Source organism: Cinclus cinclus, chromosome 4 (assembly GCF_963662255.1).
Source record: "Cinclus cinclus chromosome 4, bCinCin1.1, whole genome shotgun sequence".
Taxonomy (NCBI): Eukaryota; Metazoa; Chordata; class Aves; order Passeriformes; family Cinclidae; genus Cinclus; species Cinclus cinclus.
The window spans coordinates 61,029,674-61,056,295 of record NC_085049.1 but is presented as its reverse complement, the minus strand read 5'-3'; the positions used below and the strand labels follow the sequence as shown (position 1 = coordinate 61,056,295).

At 45.3% G+C, this 26,622-nt stretch overlaps 1 protein-coding gene across 1 annotated transcript; it reads left to right on the top strand.

Annotated features, from left to right (window-relative positions):
* Positions 1–444: 444 nt before the first annotated feature.
* ERP27 (endoplasmic reticulum protein 27) lies at positions 445–17,624 on the top strand. Its single transcript, XM_062491549.1, has 7 exons — positions 445–565; positions 780–868; positions 3,386–3,523; positions 6,872–6,985; positions 9,908–10,033; positions 16,724–16,921; positions 17,580–17,624. Exons 1-7 carry the CDS (start codon positions 445–447, stop codon positions 17,622–17,624), a joined length of 831 nt encoding a protein of 276 aa, XP_062347533.1.
* Positions 17,625–26,622: the final 8,998 nt, after the last annotated feature.

The following is a 26,622-nucleotide window of genomic DNA, read 5'->3' as shown; positions in this document are numbered from 1 at the left end:
CTCTCATCCCAGATGGCAACTGGATGAGACAGGGTGCTATAACATACCCTTCTCATGTTTAACACTTACTGTAGCAGCTGCTCCCTGGAGCTCATGCAAGAGTTGCATGTCCCCATGGCTGGCCTACTGGCCAAGCACGAAGGACAATCAGCCTCTGGGATCCAGCACCAGGAGAAGGATGTTCTTAGCTGGGGTGTCTGGTCACAAAGGTACGGGGCAGCTTCGATGTCCAGTGCTGTGGGTGAGGACACACCACGGGCAGTGTTCTCTCCAAGGCTGATTCCTGCCCAGCAGGGAGGGGCTTTCTCCAGCCAGGCAGTTATCTCAGGAGCTGAAGGCTTTGCCCTGGACCAGCTGCTCCCTTCCCACTGCCCCAGGAGAGGTTGTGTGTCCCCACAGCAGCTGACGTGTCTCTTGCTGAGGAGAGGACTGGAGCAGGGTGGCATGGCGAGGAGAAGGCAAGCTGATACCGTGGGCACATCTATCTTCCCGTGCCTCTTTGTTATCCTGCTTACCAGGTGCTCCCCAGTGGGGTGTGCTGGAGGGAGTAACTCTGCATCCCACAGTAAGTGAGCTTTATTCCTGCCTTGGGGAAAGTCTGGATCTGCTGCAGGGAGTCCTCCTTATCCAAGGTGTGCTGCACAAACATTGCGTTGTGCTTGCAGGAGAGGAGTGTGGGTGAGCTTGTGAGGTTGGGATGCTTGTGTGTGTGTTGGGGGGGATCCTCTTTGAGCAACACCTCGTGTGCACTCTGCCCAACCCTGGCCTTTGCTCTGCAGGCACAGAGAAACCTATCCTGCTAAACAGCATCGCAGATGCCGAAGCCTTCGTCAGCGGTGCAGAGGTGGCAGTCATTGGATTCTTCCAGGTGTGTTCACAGCACCTCCCCTCTGCCAGCTGTGAGCTCTATCCCACCCTGATGAGAGCATGAGGCTGGATGTGGTATAAACACCTGCCAAAGGCAGCTGTTGTCCCAAAAATTGCTGGGGCTGTGACAGGCAAATGGAGGGCTTAGGTGATGGGTCACAGAGAAAACACAAGGAATTTGGTCTGTGCATGGAAAAGGAGATGGAGCAAGGGATGAAGATGAAGGAGTTTGTAGGAGCCCTGGGGCAGAAGAGAGGGAAATGCTGCAGGGGAAGAAAAAAATGCATGGTAGAGAAACAGTGTTAGTGAGGGGTGAGTGGGAATGTCATTTATTTGCTGTAGTCAGCAAAGGCAGAGTAAGGCACTGCCTGTGTGATAGGGATGAGGAAGTCAAGTCTCAGGGAGAAGTGATAGTGCAAGTCCCCTAGAGTCCAAGAGCATTTGGACTCAGGCTGCAGCCTCTTTGTAGGGAGCATGTAGGCATGGTCTCTGTCTCACTTCTTTGTTCCTCTGAGTAGATATCCTTGACAGATATCCTCTGTCTCTTTTAATCTAAATTCCACTGAATTCAAAGGTGAGTGACAGGCACAAGTCCCTTGCACCCCCACCCCCCCAAATGGTATGAGTATTTTTCCTCAGAAAATAAAAGGAAAATATTTACTGAGCTACAGCACTGTAAAAGATAGGCCTCTTTAACATGATCCTTATTACTTTTAAGGTCCCCGAACTGCAGCTTTTTCCATATTTTCTTTGAGCTCCGTTCTGCTTTTCTGTCCACACACTGCCTCATATCAGAGAAGGCTTCAGACTTTCATAAACAGGTCCTGCAGCAAGCACCTTCCTCCTTCTGCCCTGTGCCTGGGGCTGGAGGGCAGTCCAGGGAGGACATCATGCTCTTGGTGTAGGGCCCTGGCATCTCACAGCCCACCGCAGAGTGGGGACCCTCGGTGCAGCGTGGGCAGCAACAAGGCTGTGAGCGCAGGAGCTGTATGCCCCAGGGGCTTTGTAAACGCAGATCACAGAGCTCCAGCCGCCTCGACTTCGGTGCCTGCAGGCAACTGGAGCTCCTTTGGGGTTGCTCTTGCAGAGCTAAAGCTGTGCAAAGCAGCCGGGCAGTCTGCACACGCAGAATGGAAGCGCCGAGACGCCTCCTTCCCCCAGGGTAGCTGGCTGGGTTTACGGCGGAGCTGTGCCCAGAGCCTCCCCCTGAGCTGCGGCAGGGACGTGGCTCCTTTTGTCGTGTGCCGTAGTGACCTCCCTCCGCAGGACCGCGCTCTTCAGAGCCAGACGGGAGGCAGCTGCCGTGCAGGAACACGAGGCAGCAGCCGGCGACATCTCGGGCGTTCAGTGCCCGAAGCGTGACAGGGCTGCGTTTGAACAGCAGATAAAGACGTACGTGTGCCGTGGAGGCTTGGCTCTCGGCCTGAAGGTGTATTCGTCCCAATAAAGGCCACGTTCTCTGCTCACCATAAATTATTTCTCTGCTGCAGCCTTTCAGTTCGCTGCAGTACGTGGCTCGGCAAGCTTCCCGTATAATGAGCGCGGCCGTGGAAGCACAGCGCACTGCTCCAGAAGCCCCGCGTGTCTCTGAGAAAGGGCCACGCTCGGCCTGACTAAAGCCCAGGTTTCCCGGGAATGCTCCAAAACTCAGCGAGATTATTCACACTCTAGGCTTTAGCGCTCCCGCCAGAGCGATGTTGATGCGCTGGCATTTCCGAAACAGGTCGTGAGAGATGTTTTTCTTTGGAACGAACAAAGAATTTTGTTTTCCGTTCTCTCTGGGCTCGCAAACAGCTGAACTGACAGTTCAAGCTAAAATGAAAAACAAACCAATTTCCAAGCAGAGACCATGTCTTGACAGTTTATATCCAATAAATAGAAGTATCGAAAGTACATCACTGTAAAGCTGGGAATGGGAATAGCAAGGAAAGCTTTAATACAGGAAAAAGCTAGTAGTAGTTAACGCTCTCTGCAGGAAAGAGAAATTGCACATTTCTACCCTTTTGTTCCTGAATGTATAGGTATAGTACAGGATGTACCTAAGATATCCTTTTAAAAGGATCCACGGTACTGATAATTCGAGGTGTTCAAAACTGTAACCCCCTGACTCTAGAATCAAGGTTAGCTTAAAAATTGTGACGTTTATATACGTATATATTTTATAAACACGCACTTATAGACACAAGTATGTATGTATGTATGTATATATACATATATTTATTTAAATGTGCTGTTTTGTTCTGTGTTTGTCCCTTCCCTTTTGAGTGCCCAGGGACTCAACACCATCCTGGCGGGTTCCTGGATCCCGGAGCAGCCCGCCCGAGCAGGGGGTGGCGGCGGCTCCCGCGGGGACCGAGCGGCCGGCAGGTGTCGCGCTCGCTCCGCCCGCGGTGCCGGTACCGGTACCGGTGCCAATACCGGTGCCAATACCGGTACCAATAGCGGTGCCAATACCGGTACCGGTGCCGGTGGCCCCGTTCGGGCTCGGCCCCTCACCCTCCCTCCTCTCCCTCCGCAGGACCCGCAGAGCCCCGAAGCGGAGCAGTTTCGCCTGGCGGCCGGACAGGTGCCGGAGGTGCCCTTCGGGCTCAGCAGCAGCGCCGCCGTCCTGTCCCACTACGGCGCCCCGGCGAACACTGTCGCGCTGTTCCGCACGGTGCGTGGGCATCGTGAGCAGCTCCCTCCCGGGAACTCGCTGCCCGGCAAAAACCTGCATGTCCAGCAGAAGGGTCTGGTTCCGGGTCCCCCAGCGAGCTGTGTGGGTGGGAGAGGCTCTTGGACGAGTGCATACAGCGGTAAAAGGCGTAAAACTCATCTCTCCTTAGGGCAAGCCAAAAACAGGGTTGTCATTGACAGTCAGGCCGCCTGCGCATCTCAAAGTACATATCTCTTCCTGCCCCAAAGAATTTGCTTTTCAATTGCAGAGTACCTGTCACTGGCACACGGAGCGTTAATTGCACCTGGTAAGATTCTCCTATTTAGGTGTTTGCCCCAGTGATCTGGTTCAGCACCCGGTGCTCTACAAAGAGCAATGCTCGCGTTTCTCCATGACCTGCCTGGAGCTTGGCATTAACTTGAAGGGGTTTCTGTGGTTTTGGAAAGAGACCTGAGACACATGGAAAGCGTCTAGAGTCCATGTTACAATGGATCAACACAGCAGGCTTGATATCAAAACTTGGCAAGTGTCACTTCAGGCAGGCAAAGCTGTCTCCTAGGGTACAAAACTTTTCCATTGTGACAGAAAAGCAGATCCAGACTAGGTCTCTGCAGTTAAGAGATGCTGTGCCACCCTACACTGTGGTTTGCAGACTCATTTCCTAAATATGCTTTAGGCATTAGAAATATTGCTTTGGAGTTTCTTAGGATGTATGCTGTGCTGAATAAAATACCTGTTGACTCCAGCTCTAAGTGCAAGTAGCTCAATGTAGACAGAATGTAGCTATATTTGCTGAAATTTAAGGAGACACTACTGCGAAGAGCCATTTACTTGGTGCAAAAATACCAAGAAAAGCTAAGAGCGAGTATTCTGCTAGTTACATCGATTTCCCCAAGTTGCCCCTCCTTACACAAGTGTGGCTGTTGAAAACTGCAGAGGTGGGTGTGTCTGAAGAGGAATGGGGCCCCAGGTAGCACGAGATGTCCTAAAAGCCAGTGAAGTGTTGTGACACCAGACCTCTAAGTGCTTGAGGTGGGGAGAAATGGATACAGGCTACATGTCCTAGGGAGACTAAATATGGCAGCTTGGCTAAGTTCTAGATCCAGCTTGTACAAAGACTGGACAAAAACAGTTTGTTCTCTTTTTTTTCCCTCATCGTTTCCTGCACCATGTTTACCACTGATATTACCCAAATAATTAAAAAAGAATGACCTAAGAGTGAGCAATAGGTAGGCAGGGCCTTTTATTTAACCTTTTATTTACTAGATGTTGCAATTTTAAGCAACACCCATTTCAATTTTGGTTCTTAGTCATTGTGGTTGTCTTCCAAAAATATTGAAAAGCTCCTTTGTTTTTGCACCGTGGCAGATAGTGAGGATGACTGCACTGGGAGAGTGTTTGATAAAAGAAAGTGTTTGGGTTGTTGGAATTTGTATTAGATTGAATATCCCTTGTTTGGAGTCAAGTTTTTTTGCAACTGAACTCTTGTTTAATATGGAAAAAAAAAAATCCAGCCAAGAAAATAATACACTAGTCAGGTTCAAATATGGTTGACAATTCACTTGTCTGATTGTCAGTTTTTTCTTAAATTATCAGACACATTATTTTTCCTTTTATCCAGCGCTGAATAATGCGTAGGAGTAAGAGGTCAGAGATAAAAAGGAATTTTAAAAGAACGGATACAGAAACTTGGAATCAAATACTCATTTGAAGGATACAAAGATGCGTCACCAGGATAGAAGTGAATCAGAGGCATAAATTAATTTTTTTTTGCCTTTGCAATGTATGAAACACTTACAATGCTTTGAAGTTTAAATCATAATTACAGTAGTAGGAGGGACTGTGTCAACTGGTGAGACTTCTTTGTGTACAGGGGAAAGAAACTGATTTATTCTAGCAAGAAATCCTGATAGACCTAAAAAGAACATAATTAACAGATGCTAAGAACCTAATTATATGGAGTGATAAAGGCGTTTTGACTAGAGCTTCAACTATTAAATGCAGTCTATTTTCCAGCCTTGTTTACTTAAAAACATAAATGTTGAGTGCAGATTCAAGATGTTATTATCCCCAAATGGAAATTAGATGTTTCCAGAAGCCCATGAAATTCAAGAGAATACTTTCTGTAGAGTCCAGGCTGCTTTAGATTGGTTCCCAAGGCCTGTCTGATCTCACCCACCCAGGTGTTGCACTGTCCTGATCTTATTTACTTAAGCAGAACTGCCCTTTCTGTTATTCAGGGGGAAAATCTGTGAGAGGAATCATGCCACACAGTCTGAAAAGCACCAGCTTGTGTTGTCAGACAGGGTGGGTGACTGGTATCAAAGACCTTGCCAATGACCACAGAAGAGGAAAAATTAATTTAGGTGTCTGCACACCACTGGAAAAACTAACACAAGAACTTTCAGAGGCTGTCCAGACACAGAGAATAAAATCTGGGATGTGCATGTGGACTGCTCCTCAGCCCCAAGAACCTCATTCAGCGTGTGTATCAATGGCTTTCAAATCCCCAACTTTGATCCTACTTCATGTCAGAGACCACTGTCCCCATGGCTTAACTCAGTCACATCCTGTGGTGATACTGGACAGGATCTCTGCCCATAAGCTCTGGTGTACTGCAATCATTTGGTGGTTGTCTGCTTTTTTTCTGTTTATCAGGTCATGAAAATATCAATAAAAATCACATCATTTTAAGGGGATGAAGTGTGGGGAGATGTGTGGCAGGATGGATTTTCCTCTAAAGCTGAAATATGCTGGTCTTAATTTTTTTTTCTTTTTTCTTTTTTTTTTTTTTTTCTTTCCTGCTGTACTGGAAGAAAAATCCTCTTTTTATTGGAGAGATTTCCTGCTTGCACAATGTTTCCAGGAATTCCATACCGGGCGATGCCAATGTTTATTACTTGTAGAAGAAACAGAATAAGCAGATGAAGATTTTTAAAAGGGGTGTAAAGCCAGTATTGATGTGAGGAGTTAGACTATTTAATGACCTCTCTCCACAATGCCTAAAATACTTTGTCAGCTAATTCTCCCTGTCTCCAGTGCATCGAGAGCTGGTAGTGTAGGGATGTCTTGAGTCCTAAGAGATTTCTGTAATGCCATGAGATTGCCTTGTCCTTGGGAGGCTGGAGGAGGCTGGGAGATCCTTATCTCAAAGTGCAGGCTGGTCCCTGTAGGTTCCAATCCTCCAGAAGTAGTGGTGGGAAAAGGTGAGGGTTGTGTAGTGGGGGAGAGAGGATGGTGGTGTCCCAGGGGGTGTGTGTCTCTGTGGGTGAGTGCAGTCGGTGCCTCTGGAGAAGGTGCTGAGAGGAGAGGACAGCTGTGACTGTAGGTGTCTTTGTCTGGCTTCAGGTCGACGATGACCGGCGGGATCTGGATATGAACAGCAGAGAGGTTGATGCCAAGAAGCTGACTCGCTTCGTCCGGATCAATGAGCTCCGCCTGGTGACAGAGTACGACCCTGTGGTAATTGCCAACTCCCTGCAGTCCTCACCCTAGCTCTTGGCCTTCTCCTCATGGTACCCTCTGGCCCCAGCTTGCATATCCAGATGTGTGTGAGGGTTGGAGCAACAGCGTAGATGGGGTTGAGGAAGCCACACAGCTCTTCACTGCTGCTCCACACGTGGACTGGAAGCAGATTTGCTGGGGCATGAGTGTGGTGGGAGAGGAAGGGACTCATCACAGTTCCTTTGGCTTTCCAGTAAATTTAGGATGTTGAGGGGCAGAGAACTCAATTTCTTACTACTCTGCATGCAGTGCTGCTTCCTCCCATGGACATTTGCCATGTTGTGCCATGCCTGCAGAGCCAGCTCAGCCAGAATGCCCTCTCTTTGACAAACCTTGAGAAACATGGAAGCTCAAATGACCTGCTCTCAGAAGGCAGGCTTTTCTGCATCACTCAGCTCACAGGGCTTAATGTAAGCCCAGATATTTGAGCGCATATTAAAGAGTGGGTTGGGAGCTTCCCAAGGAAAATCTTTCCCATCCCTTTCATTGTTCTTCCAAAATTCAACAGTTCAACAACCACCACCACCACCAAAAGAAACAAGCAAGTAAACAAACAAACAAACACACAAACAAACAAACAAGCAACACGCACACACAAAAACAGGCTTAGAATGCTTCCATGTTTCCCATCTTCACTGGCTCACCCATCTGACTGGCAGTGGCAGGGTCCTGGTGCTCGTCCCTGCTGTAGAGGTTGACCAAGGATTTGGTTTCCTCTGAAATCTCAGCAGTTCCCTGGTCTCGTTGCTGTGGAGTCAGTAGGTCTTAGAAGCCCCAGATGCTGCAAGGCTGAGACTTTATCATTGCTGATGGGATATTTTGTGGCCTTCTGGATAGCTATAACAGTGCTGACCAGGCTTAGCTTATATCAGAGAAGAATGGCTTAACCTGTTTGAGAGCTGTACGTTTTCGAGATAAACTCAAGGATCATCTAAGAAAACCTACCATGAAATATGGCAGGAGATTTTTTGTTTTTTTTTTCCCCTAACAAGAAAAAAATGTTTCTTCATCTTCAAAAGTGAAAAATACATTTTGAAATCACAAAATATTTCTGGGGACTGTTATATCTTGTCCCACTGGCCTAACAGCCCTTTAAGAACATCCAAGTCACATCAGCAGGGATGATGTTCTCATCTTTGTATTTCCCAGACCCTCTGAAACCTTGGAACCCCTATTAGAAGCTTTTGCAATTCACGGGACAACGTCTCTTTCTTTATGCACTTCCATTGACGCTTTGGGTTCTCACTGCATGGTGTCCTGTTTGGCACCTAGGCTGTCTCCCTGACTGAGAATTCCTCAGCTGTCCAGCTGGTCCCCTCCACCCTGACTATCAGCACAGATGTTGCTACAGCTTTTTTTTCCTAGACACTCTGGAGCTCTATCAAGGTGCTGCAATTAACAGTGCCTCCTGCAGTCCCTGGCCCCAAGCCCTCCCAGCTTCCCTAAGGTAGCTTGGTTTTGTTTTTCATAAATATTTATTCCCAGCACATATGCTGTTTGCATCCAAAAATGCTGCAGGTCAGCAGATAATAGGGTCACATGGCTCGCACCAAGTGCTGCCAAGAGTTTCTCTCCCCATCCTGGGGCCCTTACTGTTTCTCCCACATACTTTAGGAATTTTTAGACAATGTTTACCCTGTGGGCTTTTCAGGAGAGTCAGATGTGATCCAGCCCTGCTGATGAGCTCTGCTGATTGCTCTTACCCAGGGTTGTGTGGACAAGCACACCTTTGTCTGGAGCTGCTGGAGGAGTGGCTGCTCCCTCCTTGTCCGCTCTCACCCAAGCCTTTTCAAGGGGCTTGGTGCTGGCTGGCTTCACCCTCACCTTCACCTTCAGCCTCGTCCTCTCCCATCAAGTCCTCTGATGTTATCCAGTTTAGCTTGCAACCCCTCTACGGTCCCCTGCCTCAGCTGCACACCATCAGAAAAGTGAAGGGGTCCAAACTGTCTGATAAACATTAAGTGAACGGCAGAGTCCCATCTGCCAAAAGCTAGATGCTCTGTTATTCAGGGCCCTTGCCAGCATGCACTCCCTGACCCTTTCCTTGTTACTCCTGGAGCATGTGGAAACTTTCAGCTGCCACTGACAAGGAGCTGCACAGTCTGTGCCTCTGTGGTTTTGGTGGCACTAGGGAGGCAGCAGGTCTGGCCCCACTGCTGTTTAATTTGAGGGAGAGGCTGCAGGCCTGCAGGAAGCAGGCAGAAGGGGAAGTGAGACGATGGAGTTGGGGCCGTGGCTTCTTGGGCAGTGCCAGCCCTGGTTCCTCACAGAGGGCCAGTGTGTAGTGCCCACTTGGCCCTTGCCCAGGGTCCTCTCTCACTGTGGGACAGCAGAGCCAATTTTAACCCTCAGCACTCAGGAGTGTCCAGGCCATCAGGTTGCTGAAACTGTGGACTCATCACCATCGTACATACAGTGTAACACTACAGAAAGAAAATAAGGACAAACACCAGCCTTGACACCATAAATCCATCCCACTTTCTTGCTCGTATTTCAGACAGATGCTGGACCTCAGCAATTAAGGACACGTTTACATTCAGCGTTTGCTGGGCCTTGCTCTTCACATCCTTGGTCTAATCTTCAGGCTCCTGTACTCTGCCCTAATCCTACTCCTCTTGCCTATTCACTCTCTTAGGGCCGGTGATGGACCTTTGTGGTCTTCAGACTCCTGTCTGGGGAATAAGCAAAGCCAGGAGGTTTATAGCTTCTGCATAGAACCCAGATTGCATCCCCCCTTCTCCAAAGTAATCTGTCCTGCTTGTGATACTGATTTGCAAAGAATCCACAGCTGAGCCATGTGGATTTATGTCCTGACACTGCATCCAATGCCAACTGAGCGTTCTCAATCTCCTTGCCCGTTTCTCTCTCTGTGCTGGGCAGACAGCAATAGGTGTGATGCAGAGTTCAGTCCAGTTCAACCTCCTCCTGATCACAGACAAGATGTCTCCAAAGCACCCCGAGCGAATGCGCAAGTTTCGGGCGGCGGCAGAGCTCTACAAGGGGAAGGTAAGTCCAGAGAGAAAGAGGGGCTGCTAGGGAGGAAAAAACCCCAGTGATTTCTGCCATGAGTAGGGAGGGCATAATCTCCTCTGTGAATTATGAGAGCAAAGGTCAAGTAGCAGGAAAAGAGGATTATCTGGATAATTAAATGGAGGGGTTGGTTCTGTTCACCTTCAGCCAGTTTGCCACCTTTGTTTCCTGCTCTTCTGCTCTCTTGATGAAACACCGTGTACTTTGTTGCTTTTAGACCAGTTTTGTTCCCTTGTACTGGGAGAACACACACAGCTGCTGCACTTCAGTCTGCCAACAGTTGTGCTCCACTGATGTGAGAGGTGAATTTGTATCTGCAGCCTGCAGGACTGCCAAGGAGCCTTATATAAGTGACCAGATAGCAAATAATGTCAGGGCTTCTTAACCCTTAAACTTCTGGAAATGGCTACTTTAAAGGAGCTGTAAATTTATTGCTTATATTTCTCACACTAAGGTGATGAGATAGATGAGGTGTTTCAGAGAAATTTTGCCTGAATCTCATCCCTCTGGGAACAGAGCTCCCCAAATAGTAAATCATCCTATGTCTGCTTCTCTGCCAGCAGTTGGATTACAGTGGAATTTGTGTCCAAGGAACAGAGGAATGAACTTGCAAGCAAAGGAGGATTGGGAGGAGGATTTGGCAAAGGAGAACAGCAGATGCGAGGGGGCAGAATATCACAGAAGTGGGGAAGGATGAGCTGAGATGTATAAAGAGGTCTTCCTCTGAGAAGTGTGGAGCTGGAAAGATTTGGGATCTGATAACTAGAATATCTGTATTAATCTGGTATTGGTATTGAAGGAACAGTTTAGAAAGTATACCCTCACCTTTGAATTCAGTGACCACCTCAGAACCATGCAATCTCAAAAGTCTTGAGACTTGCTGCTGGCGGGACTACTTTGGAAATTTACAACTTTGTTAACCACTGGCAAGAAACTAGGCAGAAACTATCAAAATCAAAAGGTCTCTTCAAAATGTTGTGCTTTGATGAATATGTAGTTATAGAAGAAAACTCATTTATCTGTAAAATCTCATTTTTCTGTTGTGAGATGTGTGTAAAAGTGACACCTTTACCACTGTTCTCCATGAGAAGCAGAAGTCTGCACATGGGTCTCCACCTAGCAGCTATTTCTTCTTCTAAGGCAATGCTGTTTAGCATCATTATCCTTTGCTGATGCAGCTGCATCTAGTTTCCATGTGACTTGCCTAGATCTGAGAAAATGGCTGTATTTTTCCTAGAAATACTTCACAAAACATTGGATAAAATGTTGTACTGAAGTTCAGACAATTTATGAATTCTCAGCAAGCCAAATCTAGTTTCTTCTTTTTTTTTTTTTTTTTTTTTTTAATTTGTGCAGGCAAGTTTCCAACTAAATCAACCTACAAGTTTTCCAGAGTACAATATAAACATTATAGATGTGGGGATTTGACTAATTATTTCCACTTTACTGCTGTGGTACTTGAGGACACAGAGATGAAGTGACTTAGAGTTTAATAAGTCATTTTCCCTGAAGGAGTGGCACTCCAAGGAGTAAATTGTGTTTTGGACTGCTCTCCTAGAAAGCAGGGAGAGAGTACTAGGATCCCTCTGTTTGAATTTTAGATCTGGACAGTAGGGAGTAAACAGAGTGATATACCCACTTAGGTTTGTCTCTGTTACTCTGTCATAATAGAAAGACCTGAATTAGGTTGGGAATCAGTGGCAGCCACTGCACAATACCATGAAAATCCCTGCTGGCTAACTTTCCTATGTGAAGCAATATGTTGTTGGAGCTACCAGGTTAATTGAGGTTTGCTTCAAAGCAAGTATTGATTAGCTTTTGCCTTTGGTGTCTTGCAGATTGTCTGAGAATAAATGCAAGATTCTTGGCTTGAATTTTGTCCAGGATTACCAGTGAATAACTCCTGTCCTGTGGGATAGTGGTGAAATGCTTGTTTGTGCTGAAGGATTAGTGCTATCTTTGAGCAAGGAATCATTGTTGTGCAGTGGAGAGATGTTCAGGCTCCCTGTGAGCATATACACTGCATCCAGCACTGCTTTACAAGTGACTGCAGAGTGCCAGAACAGAGTGGGAATACTTGGTGTGTGTTGCAGCATTTCTGCAAGCCAGTGCAGAGCACAAACACATCCTCAAAAGGGTTCCCAAGCAGGAGAAGGGGTACTGATCCTGTCACACATCTCTGCTGCACACTGATGGAAGAGCAGTCATCACCAGAGGGAGAGAAAAGAGAAACTTGTTGCTAGGATGGAGGGATGAAGAGGAACTTCTGCTGCTGGGTGACTGACCCCAAAGAGTGAAGAAAACCATAGAATTGTGAAATAACTTAGGTTGGAAAACAACCCTAAGATGATTCAGTCCAACTGCTAAAGGATCATGAGGAAGTAATTCACCTGCCAGTTTCTGGATTATGGTCCTCTCACCTTTGTGTTATGATATTTTCATTTCTGCCTGAGAGGCAGCTGAGATTTTCAGCTGGAGGATCCATGAGGAAGGATGGTGAGGACTTTTATTTGAAAACAGTCTGAACTGCACCTGGAGCAATAGTGACTGCCTGGAAGCAGCCTAAGTTTTTCTAGATTTTATTGTGTAGCTTGAGTGCTATAAAATTTTGGAGAGGAAAATGCAAATGGTAGAAGATGTTAAACCAGCAGAAGCTGACAACAGTAAGAAGAAATATGGTAGTTTTCTATCACACTTTGGGAAACAATTGTGGGTGGATAACAGTGAATAGAGTGCAGAGCACTGCAGCTGCAGGAATAAATCCACCAGCCTTCTTGGATCTTCTCAAATAAAATATGTGCTTATTTGAGAAAGTACTGCCAAGAGTCCAGGCAAGGAAAAGAAATGCACTGGAAAGATGTCAGGGTTTGCACTGCTGAGCCAAACTAGAATAGTCAGTTTTCTTTCCCCAGTATCAGAGTATAACATGATAATTACAGCTGGTGTAACTCATGGGTGTTTGCAGAAGTCTTAATAAGGTGATGCTGGGAATAACAAAATAAGTTTTTGTTGCAGCTGACACAATTGGTTTCCAATGTCAAAATTATTTGGGTAGGGATGTTTGTAAACTCCCTTTTAATTTAGATGTGGGTCCATTTAGAACTGCATTCTGAAAAACTCCTGGTTTCCTTCAGGAGCTCTTCCATGGAAATTAAAAGATGATGCCCTTTCTCTTGTAGAATGTAATTAGTACAATTTTTATTCCTCTTGTCAGACAATGATGGCTCCAAAACTGAGAGAGATAATATTTAGATATGTGTCCTTTAGCCATAAACAGAGGAGGGTGTATATATGGACTTTTAACGTCACTTAATAGATATCTGCAGTGAAGTTGTTTTTATAGCTGTCTTTTTTTTTATTATTCATGACAGATGTATTTGTTTTGCTTTGATGTACTATGATGTAAGAAATTACTCAAATGTCAGAATTTGATCTTGCTTACACAAAACTGAACTGCAGCTCTCTGAAGTTCAGTGTCAAACACTGGATATAAGGCTTGACCATCCTTTCTGTTTGTCTTTGCTGGAGGAAAAACTAAGCAATATCAAATTGGTTTATATCATTGTGGTGCTATTTTTAATTAACTTTCATTCCTTGGGCAATAACATCATTCCATGTCTTAGTGTCTACCAGGAACTCAATGTCCTAAAAGCACTGGCTAGGAATCAATTTGTCAAGGCACCAAGAGAACACCAGTGTACAAAATTTATGAAAAGTGGTTTATTGCAAGTGACAGTGCACATGTGTGAAGGGGACATCTTGTGTCAGGGGTTTGTCATTCATGCAGGATGTCCTTCACTGCCTGAAGCAGCAGGTCTCTGAACCCAGAAAAGAAGAGTGCTACAAAATGAAAAAACACCATGGAAATAATCTCAGAATTTAAAACATCCAACCAGCTATTGTACAGGGGAGTATGACATGGAAAGTTAACTTTCTGTTTGGGATGGAACTAACTGATCTCTAGCAGTGACATTGGAGTAGCCATTATAAGGATTCAGGGATTTGTTTTTGGTGAATTGTAGCTTTGGTAGGTCATCTGAGTATAGGTTTTAGGCTCTTTTCAGCACTGAAAGAGGAGGACAGGCATATGCTTCATTCCCTTCTAAAATAGGCGGAATAAATTGCCTGTCAATGTTTGTTGTAGAGGTTATGTAGATGACTGACTGAGACAAGGCTAGGATCTGGGTGGCAGAGGTTAGGCAATGTGAATCCTGCCTCATGGTCAGTGTAGTTTTCCATGGTTACTGCATTCATTCTTTATGATTGGGGCTGACTGGGAATCTCAGAACAAAATTAATTCCTCGTGAGAAAACGCCGGTTTCGCGAGATGGCGTCTGTCATGGCAGTGTGCCAACTGAGAAACCTTCTTGGTTTCCAGCTGCTGTGGAGATCAGGCTAGCAGTGCTTGTTAGGTAGGACACATCCTACCTCCCACCCCACAGGCAGGACCTTGAGAGCACACAGGCCCTGGCAGGACTCCTGGAGCCCAGCCAGCACAGGGTGCATGGTGAGCCCTTCTGCTGAAGGAGGACCATGTCACAGACCTGCCAGGAATGCATCATTCTCAAAGGCGTTCAGGTGTCTTCTTCTGAGCTACAGGGGCCAAATGCAATTGCTCTCCTTCCTGTATTTTTTGAATATAGGCAGAGAAGGAAACTTTGCTGTACTTTGGCGCACTGTAACTCTGTGAGCCAAATGGGAGTCATTAGAGAGATCCAAGCCAGTAACTCAGAATGACAATGATATCTCAGCCTTTCTAGCTGAGGGGCCAGTTCATGTGTTTCTGTTTGCTCCTGACAGGAAGAAGGCATTTGGAGTTCTAAACCTCAGCCTTTTTACTCTTTTATTCCTACTCTATTCTTGGTATTCAAGGATAAAATACGTACAGCTTTTTAGTTTTGGGTGTTTTAGCAAAGTCAGGAAGCTTGATGAAGTGAAGAATATTGACTAATATTTATTCATATTACTATTTTAAAATGCTATTTGGTGGAGATTTTGTATAGGAAGTGATGCAACAATACTTTTTAAAATTTTAATAGTTTCCTCTTTAACATTTGATTTAAAAATTATTGCTGTCTGGTCAGTCTCTTAGAGAGAAACCCAAAAGCTATTGAATGCACCATGAAAATGTAGTATCATTTACTGCACTGACACTTTGCTTCCTTCCAACACTGCCTATATTCCCAGCATTCTAGTTGAAAAGAGAGCCATAAAACATTACATACTGCTGTTCCATCTGAAAGCCTCTTAGATCATGTCCCTAGACCTGTGAACCTTAAATATATGACCCTTTGCTAGCTTGGTGTTTTATCCTGCAAAAAGATGTATTAAGCACTCTCGGAGAAGTACCCCACAACCTGTCTGCTCACTAACTTTTTGCTCTTAGGGCACAGTTGACTTTTGAAAGAAAAATTACAAATGGTGAATGTCACATATGCAGTGAAAATGGTGTTCCTCTTTCTGTATTTCACTATAAAACTGAAATTAAACCTTACAGCAGCCTAACTATCCATCCTTCCCATAGGCTGTTGCCTAGGAAAGTTTTCAGATATATTTGTTTTTTATAGAACGTAAATTTAATAAGTAAAGAATTTAGGATTCATGAAGTTTATTTTTAGAGAAGAAAACAAGTTTGGAATTAACTTGAGTGTTCTTCATTGAAAAGGAAGAAAAACATGAGCCATAGCCTGGGAACTGGGCATATAATCTTCATATTAAATTCTTCTTTTTCTTTTAACTCTTCTTTTCTTGTGTAAGTGAAGCCGGAGCCTTGTCCATAGGTACACGGAATATGCTAGGCCCAGTAGATTGCACAGGGTAAAAAGAAGATAAAATCACATATGCTACCTGGCTGTTTATTTCATTGGCTTAGATCTCATCTGCTGAGGGATTCTATTTAACCAGGTCACTGATTAAATTGTTAAATTGTTAATTATTTAACTGCTATTTTATTTTATTTTATAAATTTTATAATACAGACTACTGACTGTAGGTCATTCTCATCCTGGCTTGTTCACGTTGAGCTTCTCTCCTGGGTCTGAACGCTCCACTGAGCTGGGCTGTATGGAAATTGGTGTCTTGCAACAACTTCTCTTTCCCAGATCATTGCATCCTCATTTGTGCTCACTGCGGCTCGCTTCAATATGTCTTTCAGTTTTGGTACTCTCATGTTCTTATCCTTGCAGGCTCCTGATGCCCATTCCCATATTCTTGCAATTGAATTTGATTCTTCCCACACCAAAACTCCTTTTTACTCTGGGTCTTGCATGGATGTGAGCATCCAAATAACATGCAAGTAAAGGATTCAGCTTCTTTGGCATTTACTCCTAAGATAAAGGGCATCTTGTTTCCTTATCTATTAAGAGGATAGAAGTGGAGACTGCCTTCCTGTCATTTTGTAGATATATTTTTAAAGGTGAAAGAAGACATTTTCTTTGGTACTGTAAGTCTGGACTTGATAAAATACAGACAAATGCATGGCACGGAACTGCTAGATAATAGCCAAGGAAAGTGTTGTCATAACACTTGGACAGGGATGGTTTTCTCAAACTCTTTATAAAAATATCACTGTTAATATTCATATGATCACTGTTTGGGGATCTGTTCTCAAGAATTTTTTCTCAAATTTCTGATTTTCTCACATTTTCTTTCCTATTTCTATCACAGATTCTCTTTATCCTCTTAGACAGCAATTTGAAGAGCAATGAACGAGTGTTGTCATACTTCCAACTGAAGAAGTCCCAGCTGCCAGCTCTGGCTGTATTCCACACACCAGATGATCAGCACGATGTGTTGACTGTGGGTGAAATCTCCACTGAGCGTGTACAGGACTTCTGTAATCGTTTTCTACAAAGAATGCAGAAGGTAGAGGGGGTCCTGATGCAGTTGTTTACCAGGTTCTTGAAGAAGATGATTTCAGTTCCTTGAACTCCTCCCCATCCCTGTCACTTTCTCTTTCATGTACATTTCCACCTGAATATCAGAGAAGCATTAGATTTAGGTCAGAGCAGAGATGGATGTTTCTGCAGAACCTCTTTCTTCATTGACCTCTGCCTTCTAGTCTACAGCAAGAAGAATTCACTGATCTCTGCAGCTGTATGAAGCTCTCTGTGAAGCATCTATCTCTTGGGAACAATTATGGAGACAAAGTGATGGATGCTGAGAAGGGAGATGGTGGATAGCAGCATATGAGAGCATGTCAGAGAGACAGTGGCATGGACAGGAATTAAATCTATCAGGAAAACTACAGAACAGAGTATATGGATAGGGCCTTAGGTGTCTACCAGGGGTCTCTGCTAGAAGAGGCACAATTAAATCTCCATGTTCACTCAGAGGTAAAAGTTCTCTCTCTGTCAAAATTCGTCCTCCTGTAGCACAGGGTCTTTGTGTTGTGCAATGGAAATAAGATAGGGCAGTGGCATAGACAGCAGAGGGAGGCATTTGAGATATTTTGTTTTCTTTATGCCTATGCTGAGAAACCAAGTAATGTCAAATCTGATTTCATGCCTCTAATGTGTTTTAGAAAGAAGACAAATCTGAGGAGAAGTCCCTCAATGAAGAGCTCTGATTCTTTGCCAGCCAAGAGGATGACTGTAACCAGTCTGTTTCTGGTGTATGAAGAGTACATTCTGCCCTTACAGAGCTCAGCAATTCCTGAGCCAAGTCAGTCATGGATTCTCATCATCATTCTATGTACATACATGCTGTCTGTGTCTCCAGGAATCTCTTCTTTCTTATGTCTTCTCATTTGTTTGCTCCATATCTCTTTTTTTCAGTACTTCAGGACCTCTGGTATTGCCCTACAATATGTCTTTCTGTGCCACTCTGTTGGAGAAAAGGGTTGCGTAGTGAAATGGCAACATCAGAGGTAAAGCTAGTAGTTCCCAGGGGTCTGTTTTCCTTATTCTTTTTGGGTTTTGGTGCCTTGCTGGGATCCACTGTCAGCCTTTCCTGATACTACAAACAGATTTGTTGCTTGATATCATATGAAATTTTCCATTTATTTTACTAAATAAAGCAGTAAGTGAATGGCCTGAATTTTTAAGCAAATGTTATTTCCCACTTCCCTTGTCTTCCACTTAAGGACAAGGTCTCTATTTATGAGTAAGTAAGCTCAAAAAACATCCTTTCTCTGAGTTTAACCAATGCAATGCCTAACCAGTCATGTTGGTTGCTAAGAATCATTCCCTATGGAAATGGACCCATCATCAATAGATATTTCCACAAGGATAGGAGGTATCTGTGAAGTTTTGGGATCAGAACAGCACTAGGTAAGCAGGCCTGAGATGGTGCAGCAAAAATAAATGAGCCAAAGATGTTGCAGTCAGTAATCTTACCCAGGAGAGACTGTTGTTGATCACAGCAAAGCATGCTCCCACCATATGTATGGCCAGAGAAGAGAACTGTGTGCACCAGATGACCTCTTGAATGACTGTGTGTACAGGGGTGAGGTATAAAAATATATGCCTGAATTCTGCTTGATGCCCTTGTGGCTTTTGTGCATTGAAAGAAGACTACAGAAGTACAGGATGGATGGTAAGAGCTGAAGGCTGAGCCCCAGAGAGAGAGGAGGGGTTTAAGGTGCCAGAATACCTTGCTGCTTTTGCCCTGGGTATGGGCAGAGATTGTAGCACTGGACTGGAATGACTTGGGCATGAAGCAGCTTCGGTGTTGATCTGTGTGAAGGTGTGAGCACAGGCATCAGCCCCTCTGAAGTACCAGGGAGCCAGAGGGTCCCGTCCTAGACCCTGTCACACTACAGCTTTGGGGATAAGAAATGGCTCACCTCCCAATGGCCCAGAACCCCAGGCAGAGCAAGCTCACACCTGCCTTCCAGAATCCTCATGTCAGCGATGGGTAATGGTTTTGAACTCCTGGCTTTATGCCAGTCCTAGAATGTGCAGGGCTGTATCTCCTGCAAAGAACCCTGCTCACTTTCCCTCAGCTGGAAAACTGCTCCTTTTTACAGCAATACCTTGCTCCTCCCTAGGAAGGGTTTATTCCTTTCTCTGCAGTATGGTAGAGAGGGGAGGCCTTCTGGGGAGACATCTGTGAGGATTCTTTCCATTGTAGGTGTTTCCAGTGTCATGTACATCTGTCTGTGGTCCAGACCAAAGAGTGTGGGGGGCCTGACCTGCTGCACGAGTGCCTGAAGTCTGTGTCTTGGCCAGTTGCAGAAATTTGGCACAGCGACGTGACTCTTTCTCAGTGCTGCAGGGAAACAAAATAGGACATGAATGAAGCTCTGGTTCTGCAAACAAGCCTGGGAGTAAAAGCAGTGTCCCCAGTGACTGTGCTCACAGCTGTGTGTACACTGATAATTATAGGGATAACTTTTGAGGAGCTTCATTATGTACACTGGGGAGTTTAATTCCCTCTGCACCTTACAGAGCTCTGCATCTAACCAACAAACTAGAGAGCCACAAGCAAGCCACAGGAAAAGCCTCGTCCTCCTCCTCCAGCTGTTCTGCAGTACTTTGCAGAACTTAGCACAAACAAGCCTGGGGTGCTGCACACAGGATGCCCTGTGCACAGATGTGGTGGTAGTGGTATAAAGGGGTCTGCCTTAATCCCTGTGCCCAAAAGCTTTTGCAGTGCAGTTTTAGTGGGCTTAGTCACTGAGATAGGGCATTTGAGGTAGAAAACAGAGGCAGAATCATGTGCATGGGTCAATCTCTTATTTGTTTTACCTTTGGGTTTTGTGCCCCGTTGTGTCATCCCTGACCTGAACTTGTGATGTATGTGGCCCAGATGTTTTGAGCTGTCTGGGGAGGCTGGTTTGGTTTGCAAATGGAGGAAGCCTGAGATGCAAATTGACAGAGGGCAGGATGAAGCGTTCCCTTTCACCTCAGCATTGTGGACACACTGTGGTATGAGAACCCCTGCTCTGCAGCAGCCACTGAACTCAAAGGACATTCAAAATATCTAAGAATTTTGCCTGATAGAAAAGTGAGGCTGCAGAGTCATGTCAGAGCTGTTGTCTTTACCCCAGGGAGCAAGGAATTGGGTTGTGCTGTGGAAGATGCAATTTCATATGTATTTGAACATCTCCAGAAGCAGAATGTTACAGAGACCTGGAGGTTCAGCAAGGGGGACTAACAATTTTTTTTATTTTGTTCCCCTGAACCGCTGCATGTGACATTAAACAATGAATTGCTGCTTAGAGATGAACTAGCCCCCATCTCCTGCAGGTTGAACCAAGACTTTGTTTATGAAAATCTGTGCCTCATCTTTATCACTTCAGTCCCACTGCACACAGAGCTATGGATCTGGCTATGAGGGGCTGCTGAGCTGCAGAGAACTTGAAGGAACTGCAGAAGGACTGAACAACCTTTGCATCTACCCTGAAGAAGGTGTAGTGCATGTGAATTTGCCTTGTCAGCACTGCTCCTGCTCTTGGCAGTGGCTGGGCACTGCTGAGATGCCTCTGACTGCCAGCACAAAGGCAATGACATCTCCCAGGCCATGGATCCCTGGTGCCTTTTGCATGCAGAGGTCAACTACCAGCACAGCAAGGCAGGACTGAACATCTTTCTTTCTTCTAGGGATCCTACCAACTTTGAATATTTTTTTTTTAAATCTCTCAGATATTTCCCAGAATAGCTGTCACAGGATGAATTTTACGGTGCCTAAGTCAGATCCCATCTCATGCACAGAAGTCCAGCAGTGAGCTGAGCCTCAGTTCCCAGAATGGGGAGGAGATAGTGATGATTTAGAACAACATATGGTAGGAACCACTGCCTTCCTCATCATAAATGGATGAAGAGTGTGGCTGTCTGACACCTCTGTTCACAGAATCACAGAATGGGTCTAGTGGAAGGTCATCTGATCCAAGCCTCCCTGCTCAAGCAGGGTCATCCCAGAGCACATGGCACAGGATTGTGTCCAGATGGTTCTCGAATATCTTCAGTGAGGGACACTCCACAACCTTTCTGGGCAATCTGTTCCAGTGCTCAGTCACCTGCACTATACATAAATTCTTCCTTATATTCAGATACAAAACTTTCTGTGCATCGGTTTCTGCTCATTGCCTCTTGTCCTGTTGCTTGGCACCACTGAGAAGAGACTGCCTGAATCCATCCTCTCGACACACCCCCTTCAGATTACAGACATTGATGAGGTCCTCTTTCAGCCATCTCTTATCAAGCCTGAACAGTCCCTGCTCCCTCAGCCATTCCTCATAAGAGAAATGCTCCAGTCCCTTAATTGACTTTGTTGTCCTCTGCTGGAGTCACTCCAGGAACTCCATGTGTCCCTTGTGCTGAGGGGCCAAGGGAAGTTCATCTGGAAGGAGGCTAAATCAATAAATTGGGCAGAAATATTAGAAATAAACTCTTTTGCTGGTGGGCAGATCACAGGACTTAGTCACTCTTAGTCACCTCCACACAGGAAGGGTTCCTCTCAGTACCAAAAATGGCAGCCCACAGGCTGCAAAGAGGTGGGCACAGTTGATACAGGAGGAGGAAATATTGTCTGAAGGACACAACTGGGACAGTGGTTTGCAGGACTGTGAAAGTGGAGGGCAAGGAAGAGTCAAAGGCTGTTTTGAAAGAAGGCTTGCCTGAGGAGTGATGTGGTAGTAACAGGTAAGGGTCAGTGAGGGAAGGTGCTGGGTGGATACCACAGAGAACTGATAATGGTAGAGGAGAGAACACAGAAGTGTTTTTTCTGAGGCTGTGAATCAAGTAACTCTTTGACCCATTTTGGCTTACTCACTAAAGAAACTTCAGAGGAACATTTTCAGTGGAAAAACCTGCAAAACCACAAGATGCACATGGAAAAAGAGTGTGCTTGTTCTCTCATTTGAATTTCTTCCTTTTCTGCTAAAGTACCTGCAAATCCAGACAGTCAGGCAGGCATGATCCGTAAAGCAGCAATTTTGGCCTAGAGGAAAGGCCCATGGATAACTGCATCCCTGCCTGCACCAGGCCTCCATCTATGGCAGCTATTCAGAGTTGCCCTCTGTATCACAGCTGCAAACAGCTCTGTGTCCTCCTCCCCACATGCTCATCAGGGCTCAAGCCATTGAATCCTCCACGGGTCACAACAGCCCCTGGAGAACCCCACATCCTGTCCACATACAGATTGAAATGCCCCATCCAGTCTTCAGCCTAAACACATGGGCTGTGTGAGCACTCCAGGTTTCTCCCTATCCCTGTGTTATAGTATTACATATTCTTCATGTCTCCTACCTTCCTCTGCTCCTCAGAGGAAGACAGAGCCCACATTTCGTCATCTTGTTAGGGATTAGTGTAACTCTGTGGCACCCATGGCACGTGTTTTGTATGTCTACATCACCACATTACTTCTTGCCTTTTACCTAGCAGATGAGGCATTGGTGGGGTGGCTGTCTGTAACTTTCTCAGTCCATCTTAATGCAGCACATCATTACTGCTGTAGGTGCCAGAAGACATAGCACAGGTGCATTCTGATTCTAATTCCATTATTTGTGTGGGCAACTGCAGACAAATGTCAAGTCCTCGGGATTCTAATCAACTATCAGAAGAGCAGGATGGGAACTTGCAGTTTTCCTGATTTTTTTTCTCTATTGCTGTTAATTGCTAGAAAGGAATAGAATCATCACCTCAAGAAAAAAAAATGTTCATCTGTTTTCTTCTTCACTAAATTATAGAGGGCTGTATGCCTGAAAGATTGTGTTTTAAAATACAGAGGTGTTATTTTCAATATAAATCTGTTGTGCTCTGATTATTCTTTGGCATCTTGGAATTCAGTGTGGGTGTTGATCCTGGATACATCATGACTTCCCATTGCAGTCAAGACTTTATTTTTCTTGGACAATTTTTTTCTGTTCTTTGGCTGAGAAACAGAAGAGACAGACAGTAACTTACCCCAGACTATTGATGAAGACTGTAGGCAGAGCTGGAGACAGAGCCCAGATCTTCTCCATGCAGATCTCCTGAATGTATGCCATATGGCCACACTTTCTCTTCACCTTCCCTCTCTCTGTGACTCTCGATGGCTATTTTCCTAAGTTGAAATGGCACTATTTCACTAGGAGTATCTTGTTTGATTGCTTGTTTGGCATAACTGAAGCTGAACAGACCTGGATTGTTGTTTTCCCTCCATCTCTCACTCCTTGCCAGTGAGACCTTTCCTCCTGGATGAACTGCTTTATTCTTTTGGGGTCTGATGGTGAATGTCCTTCCCTGACACGTTGTTTTCTCCAAGCAGTTGCTGTGTTTCCTTGGATCCCTGGGCATCCTGGGTTTCAGACCCCATCTCATAGCAACATTTTCAAGTTTTTCGCTCTGTTGAGATACTAGCAGTAAGAGAAAATATTATGTTAAGCAGATATTAAGTATATATATTTGTGTAATCAATATGAATAATTAGAAAATGTTTAAATATTGTTGTATTTAAAATATTTTATTACAAAGATATTAAGAAGGTATATTTGCATAATCAATTCGTACAAGTGGCATGTGAGAAGAAAATGTGAATGAGCCCTTGCTTGGTACATTTTAGTCATGGCAAGATAGCAGCAGAAAGGAAGGTATTGTTAAGGTGAAAGTCAGCTTCTCATGCTATAACTGAGGTAGTAATGCTTATATCAAATGATCAACAGTCATTAATCGTTTATCAGTCTTCTTTTCACAGACCTGTTCTGTCATCCGGGGGTCTGGATGCTGCCATGGTTAATGGCTCTTTCAGGTGCTTCCATCTTGCAGGTCTCCAGCATGGGAACAGCACATCTCTGGTGTCTCTGCTGTTTGCAGAGACTGCTCACTGCCACAGAGACACAAACCACTCTGGAAAAATGCACTGCCCCACAGAGCAGCAGGCAGAAGCAGGGTGACCTGAGCATCACCCCGTTAAGGTTGTTCTCAGGATCCCAAACCAGGGTCTCTTCTTTCTGCCTTGCTGTCTGCGAGCAGCGCGGAGGCTTGAGAGTACAAAGCATTCCACAGCTTCCCTCTCAGTCTCCAGGACAGGGCTGGCTCTCACTGCACCCTCCTCCTCCCTGCTGGCTCCCTGTCTCTATGTGAGTGATGGGTCCTCTGACCCTGGTATGATTTTTATTTCTTTTTTTTGCCCATACCCATGCCCTGGAGGCAGCTCTGCCTCAAGCATAAAACTGCTGCTCCCAGGGAAGAGCGCCTGCCTTATCGTTTGTGTCCCAGGCACTACCTTTTAAAAAGAACAAATATCTTATGCAAAAGGAGAACAGAGAGAACACACCAGGCACCCTCTGTCAGAGTGGTGATGAAGAAAGACTTAAGCAACACAAGCAAATGGATTAGCACTTTGCCTGGGGGCCCTGTTGGAAGGTTTGTGTTTGGTCTCTGAGTCCTGAGACTGGTATTTCAGTGGACTCCTTGGCAAGTCTGGCTTTGTGATTTAGGACAATGAAATCCTTCTTCTTTTAACAATAAAGATAACTGCATCCAGAATATTTGTAACTTAAGAAACTGCTTTACCAGCATTTTACAAATAGGATGGGATTCTTTCTTTGGCTGTTCCTAGGGAAATGAGGTGGTCTGTGTGTCTGCTTGTCCTGTCCCCACGCTCAAATGATCAGACACACCCAACAGTAGGGCAGTGGTCTCTAAGGTGCTACGGTGCTGCTGGTTTTATGAGGCTATGTGTTGGGCAGAAGTGGAAAGTCCCAAAACTGCATGATTAGTTTTTTCACATCAAGGGTACAGTAGCCTTGCTCGTAACGTGCCCTCACACTCTTGCTGGGATCCTCAAATTCCCCAGCCTGGGAGCTGCTCCTTGCTTCTTGCCTATTGCCTTCAGTGGTACCAATGTCCTTTGACACACTTCAGTACCACCTTCTTGAAAATTCCTGTGGGATTGTTTACTTACTGGGTTTATCTGAATGTCTGTCCTTATGCTGGGAATCCATCAAGCATGCAAACCCAAAGCTCCTGAAGTAGTTGGCTTCTATTTCTAGCCATGACAATCAGCCAAAGACTTGGCGCTCCTTTATTTATGTTTAGTTTATTAGATGTGAATTTCTGTGGCAGACAGAGATGTCACAGATGGGCAACATGTGTGGGAGGGGACTCTATTTCTGAACAAGCACCATCCTCCTCTGTTTCTCCCCAAGCTCCACCACCCACTTTGAGAAATCCCAGGGAGCCCATTCCCCAGATCACTGACAAAAGCAGCAAAAGTTCCCACTAAGAACAAGGATGAGGGATGTTCTTGGGGCCCAGTAGCTTTTCAGGGAGCTCACACAATTTAGAAGAATGAAGGACAGCCCCCAGGTAGGCAGGGATAGGTAGGAAAAAGCTTCAGCAGCAAGATATCAGGAACCTTTTTCTCAGGAGCAGGTTAAGGTAAACTTTGTGCCTCAGCGCTAAGTTTTGCATGGAGGTGCCGACACCTGATCTGAGATTTCAGGTGCTTGCTGTCAGGCAGGAGAGAAGGAGCTAAAACCAAGCTCTCAGCTGTCATGCCAGCCAAGCAGATCTCTCTTCTGTGGCAGTACAGAGCTCCTCAGAGCACTCCTGCTGCTGTTTTATTGATGGTTTCCCGTTCTGGAAGTGCAAACTCAGTGTGATAAATGATTTTCTTATGTTCTTACTTACTCGAGATCTTCCCAGATAAGGTAATGACAGAGATTTCTGTTTAGCAATCCAGTGCCTGCACTAGAGGATGAGGACAGTAACAGATCATTGTTAGAGTGATAGCACAGAGAGCCCAGAGAGATCAGACAGTGCAGAAGAGTTCCAGGGGCTGAAAAAGAGAGTGAACTTGGGAGGTGCCTGTGTATCATTTGTCATCAGCCAGCCCCAGGCTTGGGAAGGCCAGGCAGTGATAAGAGAGCCCTTGGCTGGAGGTGCTCCTGCCAGACAGGCTCTTCTCCTGTGGAGGGCTGAGGATGGGCACATAACCACAGGTCTCTCCCTTCTGCAGTTTGTACAGCTCTTGGTCCTGTAAAAACAGGACCTTAACCCTAATGAGATCCCTCCCTGGACAACTCTAATGAAGCTGACTGCAGCTGACTGCAATCATTATTGTTCATTTATACACTCAGGTCTCAAAATAGACAAGGGTCTTTTTAGGAGATAGTGAGTATGTCTTATTTATTGTGTAGTATTGCTATTTTATTTAATGGATCCTCCAGTAGGTTTGTTGGTTCCTCCTCCAGTTCACTAGCGAAACGACCATCAAGAAAGATAATCACCTACCTCAAAGGGCTGAAATGACAGACAGGTGCTTGGCCAAGTAACATGGGGGAAGGTGTTTTCTACAGGCATGTCCAGATGTTTGGGATACAATATATGCACAGCAGAGATTCTCATTCAATGTCTGCTGTATGGAAAATGTATGGTAGTAAACAACATTGTCACTAATCTTAGGCTTAGCCAGCCAGCGGGGTTGTAACTGCTCGTGTACCCAATGTGTGACTCATGCAGTGTATTTTCCTGATAAATGTACAGCAATATTTTCCAGTGAAGCCATGGTTGTAGGTGGGAAACAGTGAAAAGAAATCCCAAATAATACAATCCAATTGGTGCCAGGAAGTATCGTAAGCAGATCCTATTGCTGGAACACAGGGGGAAAAAAAAAACATTAGTGAAAGCCCAGGAAGG